This window comes from Pipistrellus hanaki (assembly GCF_964339955.1).
Source record: "Pipistrellus hanaki genome assembly, chromosome: 5".
Taxonomy (NCBI): Eukaryota; Metazoa; Chordata; class Mammalia; order Chiroptera; family Vespertilionidae; genus Pipistrellus; species Pipistrellus hanaki.
The window spans coordinates 4,967,331-4,979,980 of NC_140507.1; the positions used below are offsets into that span (position 1 = coordinate 4,967,331).

General features: G+C 61.9%; 1 protein-coding gene across 1 annotated transcript in view; it reads right to left on the minus strand.

Annotated features, from left to right (window-relative positions):
• Positions 1 to 477: 477 nt before the first annotated feature.
• Positions 478 to 12,650, minus strand: part of FGF18 (fibroblast growth factor 18) — a 32,567-nt gene continuing 20,394 nt past the window's right edge. The window contains exons 4-5 of the mRNA XM_084886227.1: positions 7,675 to 7,781; positions 478 to 1,610 (exon numbers count right to left, since the gene is read on the minus strand). Coding sequence (XP_084742353.1) covers positions 1,344 to 1,610; positions 7,675 to 7,781 — 374 coding nt within the window. The 3' untranslated portion in view covers positions 478 to 1,343. The remainder of the gene's footprint in view (positions 1,611 to 7,674; positions 7,782 to 12,650) is intronic.

Below are 12,650 nucleotides of genomic sequence, written 5' to 3' on the forward strand. Positions count from 1 at the left end.
GCCATAGATCAATGAATGAAGCAATGGATATAACAAGGGGGGCTATTTTTCTTGCGTTCTTTGATCAACCCCAGTGCCTCGAATAGAGCCTTGGCACACAGGAGATGCTGAGGAAATGGTGTGAGAGTCTATGCGTGCGACCGTACGGCTGAGTCAATCATCGAACCAAGGGCTCCTTAGAAGGTAATCTCCCTGGAGGCCAGGATGACCACCTGCTATGTTTAAGGCTGCATCCTCCGTGCCGGGAACACAGCAGGTATTGGATGAATCAATGAGTGAGAGAGGGAGTGAATGAATTGAATGAATGAATGAATGAGCAAGGCCCCAGCTCTCAGTGCAAAGACCACAGACCAAGAGGAATGAAACACCATAGGGCTGCCCTGACCCTCCCCCCACCCCACCCACCCGGCCACCACTCAATGCCTCGAGGATTTTTTAAATAATTTGTCGATTGTTTTTAATGGTTGAGGCAGTTAATACTTGGTTCATGAAACTGCAATATACAGAGAGGTGAAATAAATAGCTTATATATATATATATAATATATATAATATAGCTGGTTTTAAAATATTCCCTTATCATTGGTGTGCTAGGTCACGTGAGTCACGGAAGGTCGATAGCAGCATCCTGCAGGCTGCGGGCGAGGCAGGGTCACCGTGATTGGACGGGGCCGTCTGTCGTCGGAGGTCGAGGCGCCGAGAATTCCGAGGGGGCACGCCTTCCCTGCGCGGTGTCTCGGGACAGCTTGCAGCGGACAATAAATAAATGACTGCAAACCAGAGAGCGATTTTTGTTGGAGTTTGGGGCGAGGACAGGAGAGTGGAAAAGAAGGGGGTGTTCCTTGGGGGGGGGGGAGAGGAGGTGGGAACGGTTTACTACTTGTGTGTTTTTTTTTTCTTTTTTCTTTTCTTTTTGTTTTTTTTGTTTGTTTGTTTGTTTGTTTGTTTTTGCTTCTTTTTCTTTTGCTTTCAGAACCTTTGGGAAAAAGGACTTTGGTTTCTCCGAGTGTCGTTTTCCTCGTTCAAGTCCTCCTCCTCCGGGGACGCGTTGAGAGTTGTCTGTTCCGAGAGAGAGAGAGAGAGAGAGACAAGCACCTGTGCGTTGACAAAATCAGTCCCTTTTGAGTGACGTGAGTCTCTGTCATCGGGGGTTTCAAGTCAACCGTGAAGTCCGTATCGTCCCCCTTTCCTTCCCCCTCCCCCCGCAACCCCAAGAGTTTGGGTTCAGTTTTTGTCTTCTTGGAAACACAATGTACAAAAATAGAGCTTCTTCCTTCTGTGTCGTGTAAAAATATTCCTCTGACGCAGTCCTCGCGGCCGTGGGCGCGGCCGGGGAGCGGCCGCCTAGCCGGGGTGCGTGGGGCGGATCCGCCGGGACCGCTTGGTCACTGTGGTGTACTTGAAGGGCTTCTGTAGCTCTGCCTGCCCCTTGGGGTAGCGCTTCATGAAGTGCACGTCCTGCTGGTTCTCCCGGGTCTTGGGGCCCTTCCGCGGCCGCCCCTTCTTGGTGAAGCCCACGTACCAGCCCGAGTACTTGGCCGACATCAGGGCCGTGTAGTTGTTCTCCAGGACCTTCTCGATGAACACGCACTCCTTGCTGGTGCCGTCGGGCTGCAGGGGGAGAGAGGAGGGGCAGGTGAGAATGGCAGGGCGGGTGCGTGGGGCAGCGCAGGAGAGGGGGCCTCAGCCACTTCACTCCCCGGGTCTCTGAAGTGCCCGTGTGGCATTGGCCCTTGTTACAATTACACAACAGACTCCCGTGGTCACCCAGAAACCCAGCCATTCCTCCCTCCCCTGCTCTCTGCCCCGCAGCCAGGGGCCCCCGCCCCCACTCTGTGAGAACGAGAAACCCAGACGTAGCCCACCAAACCATGGTTTCCCGGGACGGGGGCAGGGCCGGCCGCGTGGCACAGCCAGCCGTGCAGGCAGTGTTCCTCCAGACCCCTGTGTGAGCAATGGCCAAACACATAGGCTGGCGTCAACTCGGGGGACATAGGAGGCTGAAGCGAAGGCAGCCATTTGGCCGCCACGAGGGGAAATGCCGTCGGACAGCAAAGCCAGCACGGAGGCAGCCACGTCCGGAGGAAGGGAACGAGGAAAGCCACGCCCCGGCTGCCTCCGGGAGCTCCGGAACCAGGCTGCACCCGACACTCGGTGACCCGGCTGCGTGGGCCGGGGGTACCCCTCCGAACCGGCTGAGACCGCATCCTGGCGCCTGCCGGAGGGGGGAGTCCCGGCAGGAAACCTGACATGAAGTCAGTGCCTCGACGGCCCCTCCACGCCACTGTCCCCGTGGAAGATCAGCCACATCTAACGTGGGCTGTGCTGCGGGTCCACCGCGGGTGGAAAGAGCCGCCAGAACCAGAGCTTTGGCGTGGCCAGACTCCGGAGCCCGGGCCCTTGCTTCCGAGACTCGTGGCTCCCGAGCGGGAGGCCGTGCGGGGCGGGCAGCACGAGAGTCGGACTCAGGAGCCGAGGCAGCTCGCAGGCTCCCTGGTGCGGCCTGAGGCCGGTTCACTCCACACTGCCCCTCGGCTTCCTGGCCTCAGCACACAGGGCCCCCGTGTCACAGGCAGGCAGGGCGCGGTGCTCCTGGGGGCCTGGCGCACCGTAGGGCCCTGCTAGCTTATGGCTTGAGGCCGCGACGGTTCGACGGCCTGGCTGCCCTCCTCGGGCCCGGTCTGGACAGAAGGGGTGGGCGGCAGGCTCCGAGGCTCCACCCAAGGCGGCCGAGGCGCTGCCGGGGGAGAGTGGGAAACGCACGGAGCTGGAAGGCCCGAATTAGCAGCCGGAGTTTCCAGCGAACATCTCCAAGCTCAGGCCGGGCCCACTCCTCGTTACGGACGGACGCCGGGCCAAGTTGGAAGCCCAGCGGTCTGGCCGAGCGCGGAGACGGAGGTGCGAGTTCCAGCCTTTTGTTTGAAGTGGAAAACAGGCCGGGCTTCCAGGAACGTTCACCTTTGAGCGGAGGGCACGCCTGGGCGCCACAAAGTGCTGAACTTTGCAGAAAGGGACAGGCAGGGCAAGAAAACATTCTCCGGAGGGCGAGATCTTTCGAGGAGGAGGAGGAGGCGGCGAGCAGGCAGGCAGGCAGGGGCGGGGAGACACACGCAGGACCCCCGAGACCGGAGGGTGGGCTGAGCAGGGCGGGGAGCCCGAGCATGTGTGCGAGGGGGTGGAAGGGGGGGAGATGGGAGTGGTCTCTGGGCTCGGAGTCCCCCGTGAATAATTCTGGAAGCCGCCTATCCGACCTGAGCCCAGGTCCCTTGGCCGGTCTCGATGGAACAGTCGGAGCACATGAACAAAAGCCACACCACGCTGCTTCCCCACCCTAGAAAGCCTGCCTGGAAAAGGGCTTGCGTTCCTCACGGCTCAGTTCAGCGGCCGCCTCCTCCGGGGAGCCTTCCCTGACTGCCACCTTCCTCCCTGGGTGTTTCTGCCTCTTCCTTCGAGATCCCGTTCAAGCACCAGGCTGCATGGGATTCACATGCTCCCATCGTCTAGACCCGCCTTGGCACCCATTTCTCCTCCCACCCCCCACCCACAACAGAGCAATTCCCTGTCTGCCTGCCCATCAGCCCCAGAGCGTCAGGAGGGCGGGGCTGCTGCTCTGCCATCCTCACGGCTCAGCACAGGCCTTAACCCCGGACAGGGCCGCCCAGAGCTCCCGTGGCTGGATGGATGGAGTTCTGCTGGGGTAGAGATGGTGGGAGCGATGCCTCCTGGACCCCTCACTAACGTCCCCCAGATCGCCATGAGCTCGGAGAGGCCCCTCCTGGGCATGTGCCGGGAAGGGGATGGAGCCGGCAGAGGAGCGGGGCGCTGTGCCTGGCCCACCCATCTCCCTCCTCCTCCGCTCAGCCTCAGGCCAGACAGCTCCCCACCCATTATTCCATTGAATCCCCTTAACCCACCGAGTCAGACTGTATGTGGTAGGAGGAAACAGGTCAAAGAGGCAAAGGGGCTTCTCCCAGGTCGTGGCACTTATAAATGGCAGCCTGGGCACTGCCATCAAAACACCTCCCCACACAGTCCCAGCAGCACAAAGCCAGCTCTAGGGTGTGCAGGGCCCGGCCCCGCGCCTGGCACAGGCCCTCACGCACGCCCGGGTTTGCTGAGAGGGTCGGGGAGCTGGGCTTTGGGCTAAAATTCTCAACATCCCCGAATGTGGGGGCCCCTGGGAGCCTGTGGCGGTCACCTGTTCCCCACGGGGAACTCAGACACAGGCGGTAAGACGCCCACGCGGCCGCCCCTGGGCTGGCCTGGCCCCTGCTCCCGGTGACCTCTGTGACCCCGCTGCTGCCTGCCGAGGGTCAGAGACCCCGGTGTGATGACATCATCTGGCCCCCAGATCCGGGCTTCTGTGGAACCAGAACAACCCTCTGGATATTCTCAGTTACACCGGCAGAACTTTCCTCTTTTCGCTGAAGGTGGTGGGAATTGGGTTTCAGTCACAACCAAAGCAATCTTCACGGGGATGTGCTGGTGGGCAGGGACCCTCCTCCCACCCCCTCCTCCCCCAGGCTGGGGCCCTAAGCTACCCCCAAAGAGGGAGCACACGGGAGGGGACAGACGAGGAAAAAACACACCTTTTTCCCCCTCTGTCTCCAGAGACGGGGGAAAGCCTAGCACATAACGCACCACACTCAACAACTATTTGTGGAATGAAAGGAAGCAGACTCCTGGGCCAGATGGATGTGGGGTGCAGAGGAGGGGGGGAGGGGCCGCCTGGGCAGGCAGGGGCCCGGGCAGGGCTCGGGCACATGTCTGGTGCGAGGCAGCAGAGAGAGCAGCTACAGCCAAGGCCTGTGTGAGGGGCTCAGTGATGTGCCGGGCCGCGGCCAGGCCGGCCCCCAGGGTCAAGACCGCCCGTGAACGCTGTCCTACGGAGCCACCGCCAAGGAGCCGAGCCCAGGCCGCGGCCAACGGCGCCCACGGGGGAAGGGGTGACTGGGCGGAAGGGAACTGACGTGTAATAAGTCAGCGCCTCTCCGTGCCGGCATCGTCCTTCCCACTCCCCAGGCGCGGGCACTGAGGCTCAGCGAGGCCGGGCGAGTGGACTCCCTGGCCAGACGTGGGTAAGTCTGGCTTCAGGGCAAGAGTGAATCCTCAGAAAGCAATGATCGAATTTCCATGTCGCTGGTGCCCTTGCAGACTCTGGGGCAGGTGAATGGATCCCAGAGGGGAGGATCCAGAACGGGCCCTCGGCAGAGGGTAGGCCTGAGGTCACTCCCAGGCGGGCAGATAAGCAACAGAGGGCTGTGGGGGGGGGGGGGGGGCAGGGGCCTGTGGGCTCCCATTCGGGTGACTGAGGGGTCAGCGAAGCTAGAGGCTGCTTGGGATGAGCGAGGACCCAGGGCAGAGGGCAGAGAGAAAAGCAGCCCCAGGAGCGGGGACCGCGTGCACCGAGCCCGCAGGGGTGCAGGCTGGCAGAGCCCTGTCCCCAGCGTGTGCCTGAGGCCTGGAGCCTCCCAGGGAGCGTGGCCGCTCTCCAGCCGGCGGTGAGGACAGGGGACAGGATCTGAACTGGGCTGGGCTGGGGGGCAGGGGACATTGAGCCCTGGAGCTTCAGAAAGCTGAGGGGGCCGTGGGGACAGGCCTGGCGCCGCAGTCTGAGCGGGGACCCGGGGAGAGCTGGGCGATGACCCCTGTGAGGACTGAGGCCGGGCCAGGGGCGGGCTAGGAAAGGAGGGGTGCAGGTCTGAGGCCTGGCTGGACGGGGGGCCTGACAGCAGCACAGCCCGGGCCCAGGGCTCCTCTGCGGGAGCCAGAGGGAGTGAGGGGCGCCTGTCTGAGCCGAGGCCATCAGGGGACCTGCCCCTGGCAAGTGGGGACAGGTGGGTTTGGGGGCGCCCTTGGAGCCCCCCAGGCCAGCCCAGAAGACAGAGCCTGGAAGGAGATGATGGGGGGCCCCAGCGAGGGGCAGGCCTCCTGGACCGGCTGGGCTCGCTCGCCTCCAGCTGAGCCGTCCCCGATATTAATGGCGGGGAGAGGGAGAGGGGGCAGGAAACCGGAGCAGCTCCCGTGGAAGCGGTGACTCAGCGGCCAGCGGCCGAGGGCGGCGGGACGGCCCGAGGGGACGGGGCTGCTCTTTTGACCCCACAAGGGCCCTCCTGGGGTCAAGATGCCAGGAACCGCGCAGCCGGGAGGGAGGGAGGGAGGGGGTGCGGGCACTGGGCACAGCAGGCCGCCCGCACCCCTCCTTCCAGGAGGGAAAAAGGAAGGAGAGCCTCCGCCTGCCTGCGAGCAGGTCGGGCCTGGAGGCAGCCGTGGGGCGGGCGGAGGACAAGGCACCTGGCGTGGGCAGCCGCCGCCTCCCCGGCCCCGGACCCCTCGCTCCCCGGCCTCCGGCCCCCGGACACGTGGACAGTGAGTCACTGACTGAAGCCACTGGGGGTCCGGAGCCAATTCCTGCCCCTCTGTCTGCCCTGGAGGAGCGGTCGCTGGTGTGGGCCGCACGGCTGGAACCTTTGCCTCCCGACAGGGCCCGCATCCCGCCCAGCTCTAGCGAGGGGCCCCTGTGGACACTGTGTGAGGGGTGCAGAGAGGAGGGGGCAGGAGGGGTGGCCCTTCGGGGGCATTTGCTTGGTGCCCGGCAGAAAGCAGGTGCTCAGTTAACGGCGCTGGTGGCACCGCCGCTGTTAACAACAAGCACCAGGCCTGGCCCCGGCCGCTTGGGTACGGTGACAGCAAGAGGGAGGAGTTGGGAGACTCGGGAAATGAAGTAAAAACACATGGCTTAGGGCAGGGGTGGGCTAGAAGGAGTCCATGGAGGGGAGGAGAAGAAGACACGTGTGATACTTTCAACAATAAAGGTTTTTAAAATAAGTAAATAAACGCATGGCTTAGACAAGACGTGGGTGACCCCCAGCTGGGTGCAATGAATGTAAGTCATCAGCCGGGGCCCTGCCCACGAGCGGGGAACCCCATCCTCCCTGGCATCTGGGTCCACTCTCCACCGCACCGCGACTCCACCTGCAGGAGACGACCCTTCCCCCCACCCCCTCCCCGTTATCCGAGCTGGGCACCGGGGTAAGGAGGGTCCAGAAAGCAGGGGACGCAGGCGTGACCCCACAGAGGTCTTGCCAGCCCCAGCCCCCGCGGCACCCACAGGCAGCGGGAGCGGGAGTGGCACCGGCCAGCGTGGCCGGAGAGAGGGGGGCGCCGAGACCTGCCTCCTCGGCGGAGGCTCAGCGGCCTGGCACGCGGGCCCGCCCGCCGCACCCCCGCCCCGGCCCTAATTTGTTACATGCAGCTCCCTCGCCCGTTCCAACGTAATAAAATCTGCCTGAAACGCTAGAACCGTGAGCCCGGCGCTGACGCGGCGGCTGGGTTCCGGAGCCTGGCGATTGTTAACCATGGCTCAGCCCCGCCCGCGGCCGCGGCCCTGCCCCAGACGGCAGGTACCGAGGGCAGCCCCAGAGCCCCCTCCAGAGGGAACGCACCCCCTCTGAGCCAGCCAGAGCTCCCCATCCCCCGGAGCCATCAGGGCCCTGGTTCTCTCCGAAGCCACAGCCGTGGACCCTGTGTGCGGGGTGCAGAGAGGAGGGGGCAGGAGGGGTGGCCGTGGAGTCTCCCCCATACTCCCCGGGCCTGCTGCCCTCGGGACACCACCCCCAGGGCTGCCGGGGAGGACCCGCCCCCTGCCCGGAGTTCCCGGCCGGCCGCCACTCACCTTGCCCACCAGCTTGCCCTTCCGGTTCATGCACAGGTAGAACTCCGTCTCCTTGCCCTTGATCCGGACTTGACTGCCGAAGGTGTCTGTCTCCACTAGGAGCTGGGCTTCGGGAGGCAGAAGCAGAAGAGAGACACGCTTTTTTACCCGGGCACAGGCGTGGCCTGAAGACTCGGCGGCAGGACCCCTGACCCGTCCTGGTCCCCCACACACACCCCTGAACCCAGGCCTGGGAGAGGCCTCTGCCAGGACACCCTAGAGCAGTGTTTCTCAGAGTATGGTACGCATACCCTCAGGGGCACGGGAAGAGTTTGGGGGGGTACGCGTTGCACCGGAGTTTGGTGGGGATGTGCACTGCACCGTGCTTCGCTGAGCCTAATTCTACATTCTCATGAGTGCGAGAGGTACTCAGCGTTACGAAAATTATAGAAGGGGTACACATATGGCAAAAGTTTGGGAAACACTGCCCTAGAGCAACGTTTTTCAACCGCTGTTCCGCGGCACACTAGTGTGCCGCGAGATGTTGCCTGGTGTGCCGTAGGTGCAGACAAGACAAGAATTTTATAATTTTTCACTATTTTGTTTACTTAATATTTCATAATAAAGTAATCATAAAATACTGTCTTTGTGTTTATTTGATTCCTATTCAAGAGAATTACTTTATATATAGTCAATATAGGCACAGAGTTAAACTTTTTAACATTTTCGAATGGTGGTGTGCCTCGTGATTTTTTCCATGAAACAAGTGTGCCTTTGCCCAAAAAAGGTTGAAAAACACTGACCTAGGGGATCCTCCAGGCAGAGAGAGGGAGCTGGTCCCCACCTGCTCCCCAACCCCCCACCACTCCCCCACCTCTCTGACTCCACTTGGGGCCCAGATGGCCCCGGCCAGTGGGGCGTTCTGCTCCGGTGGCCGAATACCAGGGTGTCTTCTCCCCTCAGCACCCAGCTCCCCAGCCCCTCAGCCCCATTCCCCAGAGCAGGGCAGAGAGCTGTACAATGACCCCGCACGTCAGAGGTAGCAGGCTCTGGGAAAAGGGCACAGACAAATGCATGTGAGTTCTCACGGCACACACACGCTCCTGCACGCATTGTACACGCATGCACATGCCCTGAACATGCCCTGCACACGCATGCACACATCCTCCCCTGGGGGATGTCAGAGGCTCCTTCCTCCAGGGAAAACACCCGGAAGACATGTCGGGGTCCCCTCCTGCCCCCTGCCTTTGCCACTTGAGGCGGGGGGAGGCCCGGGGAGGGAAGGCCTCTGCAGAACTCCCCTTCCCTCGGTCAAGGCCAGCACCTGACTCCCAGGAGCCCGGACGTCCCAATCAGGACCAATGGCCCCTAAACTACCCATGCTCCTCAGGGTGGGGGTCTCCAGAACTGACCCTCAAAAGCCCTGAAGGCTCCCTGCCCCCATGAGGCCTGCTGTGTCCAGATCCCCCCTGGCCCTCGTTGGGTCTCGTGTGACGTGGGTAGGCCACGCACTCTCTCTGAGCGCTCTCTCCTCTCCAGTCCGAATCCCCGGCCGGCCTCCCCCTCCTCGCCCACCTTCTCTGCCTGTGACCCTCCCGTTCTCACCCTCCCATCTCTGACCCTGTGCTTCCTGGCACCTGCCCCTCCCTCAGCCACAAAATTTTAATTTCGGTGACAGGGGACTTGCTTCTCCATAACAAAAATCATAGCCCTCCATACGGCATCCTTGGAGCCACAAAGAGCGGACCTCGGTGGCCCTAAAATACACGAGGTATGATTTTAATTAAAAAAAATTAAAAATATATACCCTGGTGCCCTGCTGAGAAAATGAAAACCATCTGGAAAGCAGGATTTCCAATAATTAATCTAGCCCTCCTTTGACACCACTACTAATTAAAATATGATACCCCACCTTTCCACGGGAAAAAAAAAAAAGAAAAGAAGAATTTACATAAAATTTAAAGATCTAACAAGAATTTAGTAATCCTAGAAACAAGGGGGGGGGGCCACATTCTTCTCTCCACCCTCCCCCATCCCTAGTAAACACCGAGCCAACAGCACTCACCGACACAGAGATAGGGGTCACCAGCCCTCACTGCCCCCCAATTCCAACGCCCCGTACCTCTCCCGGGGAGCTCGGTCCCTGGGACCCAGCCCCAAACATGCCAGCAGCCCTGGGCGTGCTCTCTGCCTCCCTCCCGGCTCAGCCCCCTGCGGACGGGCTGTGGGGCCAGGAGGGTCTGCGACCCCAGCAGCTTCGGAAGGAGGCAGTGTGTGCGTCAGGGAGGGTGAGCGCTCTGGAGAGCACAGGCCTGAGTCTAAACCCTTGGCCCAGGTGTATGACCTTGGGCCTCAGTTTCCGCATCTGTAAAATGGGAGGAATCACCTCTGATCCTTAATAGCTACTAGGAGGACGACACAGAACGATGCTGCAAAGGGCCTGGCGCCTGTCCTCAGGGGGACACGGGGCCAGGGGCACTCGGCACCTGCTGTCCGAGTGTCCTCATAACCGCAACACAGAAGTGTTTTCCCGAAAGAAGATATACACGCATTGTGAAAAGTCAGGGTGGCTGAAGCCGGTTTGGCTCAGTGGATAGAGCGTCGGCCTGCGGACTGAAAGGTCCTGGGTTCAATTCCGGTCAAGGGCATGTACCTTGATTGCGGGCACATCCCCAGGAGGGAGCGTGCAGGAGGCAGCTGATCCATGTTTCTCTCTCATCGATGTTTCTAAAATCTCTATCCCTCTCCCTTCCTCTCTGTAAAAATCAATAAAATATATATATTTTTTTAAAAAAAGAAAAGAGAAGAAAAGTCAGGTGGACCACAGCCTGCCTCCGACCCGAACTTCCTCTGCAGGTGTGTGACCTGGTGCCCGCTGGCATCCCAGCTCCTGGGGAGGAGGGGGGAGGGGGGGGTCGCCGGCACCCCACACATCAGACAAGGCCTCGGGCTGGGACTTCTGGGGTCCGATTCCCTTTCCTGCTTGCACTCCGGGGCTGCGTGACTGCCACCCCTCCCTGCGGGCCTCCGTTTCCTTCCCTGTGCAAGGTGGGGCTCCGCCCTACCCTGGCTCTCTGAGGTGGGGAGGGGGGGTGGCTCTGGGGCAGAGGCAGAGATTGGGGCCACCGGGCTGGGGCACAGACAACCCTGAGCGACTCCCCCAGGGGGACAGACAGCTCCCGCTGCTGCCCCACCAGCCTGAGGACTCCTGTCCGCATGTGCAGTGGAGGGAGCTGGGCAGAGCAGACGTAACCCAGCAGGGAGGGCTGGCACCAGGGCTGCCTGCCTCCGTCTGCAGGGCCTGAGCTCCAGGGGAGGACCCCGGCTCAGGGAGCCTAGCTCCCAGCACAGCCCTCCCCCCACACAGACACACACCAGCCACAGCCCCCCCAATCCCCAACCCCCAACCCCCAACAGCCCTGGCCTTTGCAGGAGCATCCGAAGGGCCTGGGACTGGGGCTGGACTGCCCTCCACCCCCCACCCCCACCCCGAGAAGCCTGGCCGCCCCCAGCCCGGTGTGGGAAGGGTCTGTGCCGGCCGCCGGGCCAGAGGAGCCAGAAGTCTGTTCTCCCCCAACCGCAGCAAGCCACGGACTGGCCGAGACTCCGCTGGGCGCATGACATAATGAGGAGGGAGCCGGGCCAGAATTATGTAAAGTCTTTGGGGAGTAATAGCAGCAGCAGTTCTCAGAAAGAGAGGGGGCGGGGGAGAGAGAAAGACCCCACCCACCCAGGCAGGTTTTCCCCAGAGCCTGCCGGTCTTCAGCCTCCACGCCCCTCCCTCCAAGCCCCGAGCCCGAGCCCCAAGGCCCGAGATGCAGCTGGACGAGACCCCTCCTCGCGGCCCAGTTGTGTTCCCAGGCCCGCACCGGCCAGGCGGGAGGAGGCGATGACATTATCTCACTCCCCTCCGCACCCCCGGCCGCCCCTCCAGGCTTCACAATTCAACAGCCTCCTCCCTCGGCCACTCCTGCCCTCGCCACCTCCCCCTCCACCCCAGCCAGGGGGGTCCGAGCTGAAAGGCTCCCGGGGACTCTCCCACCCACTGAACACCCAGCCCCTTTACTGAACCCACAGGGGTGCGTGACCTGGTGCCCGCTGACACCCCAGCTCCTGCCCCTGCCCACAGCCTCCAGCCAGCCGGCCCCTCGCTGCCCCTCGCGAACACGTCCAGCACACGAGGGCCCTGGGACCTCGGCCCTCGCTGTGCCCTCTCCCTGGGAATGCTTTGCCCAGAGCTTCCCCTGGGGACTTATCTCCAGGGTCACCTCCTCAGAGAAGCCCCCTGGCCACGCCGTCCGATGTCTCCCTAGCCTCCCATCCTGCACCACCATCCCCGCTCCGCTGTCCTCAGAGCTCCTCCCGTTTCTTATCGGCTGCCTTCCTCTCGTCTGTCTCCCTCTTCACCGCAGGCGCGCGCCACGCGGACAATTCACCGCTGTGATCGCCAGGCCTCCCCGCCCCGGCTGCCGGTAAACGGCCAGCCCGTCAGGCGTACTGAGTGCGCCCATTCCCTCGTGAGGGACGTCTGGGTAACAGGAAGAGCATGAGATTCAGGCCGAAACCGGTTTGGCTCAGTGGATAGAGCGTCAGCCTGAGGACTGAAAGGTCCCAGGTTCGATTCCGGTCAAGAGCATGCACCTTGGTTGCGGGCACATTCCCGGTAGGGGGTGTGCAGGAGGCAGCTGATTCATGTTTCTCTCTCATCGATGTTTCTGACTCTCTGTCCCTCTCCCTTCCTCTCTGTAAAAAATCAATAAAATATATTAAAAAAAAAAAAAAAAAAAAAAAAAAAGAAGATCATGAGCTTCAGGGAGGTGAAGGGATTTGCCCAAAGGCCCAGCGGGTCAGAGCAGGGCAGAGGCTCGACCCCACGCTCCGATTCCACAGCCACTGCCCTTGGCCCCTCCGCTCCCCGCCGGCGGGGTCTCTCTGGCCACTCCCTGGTCTCTGAGCTCCTACCCACCCACCCCCAGCCTCAGGGTGACCAGTGCATA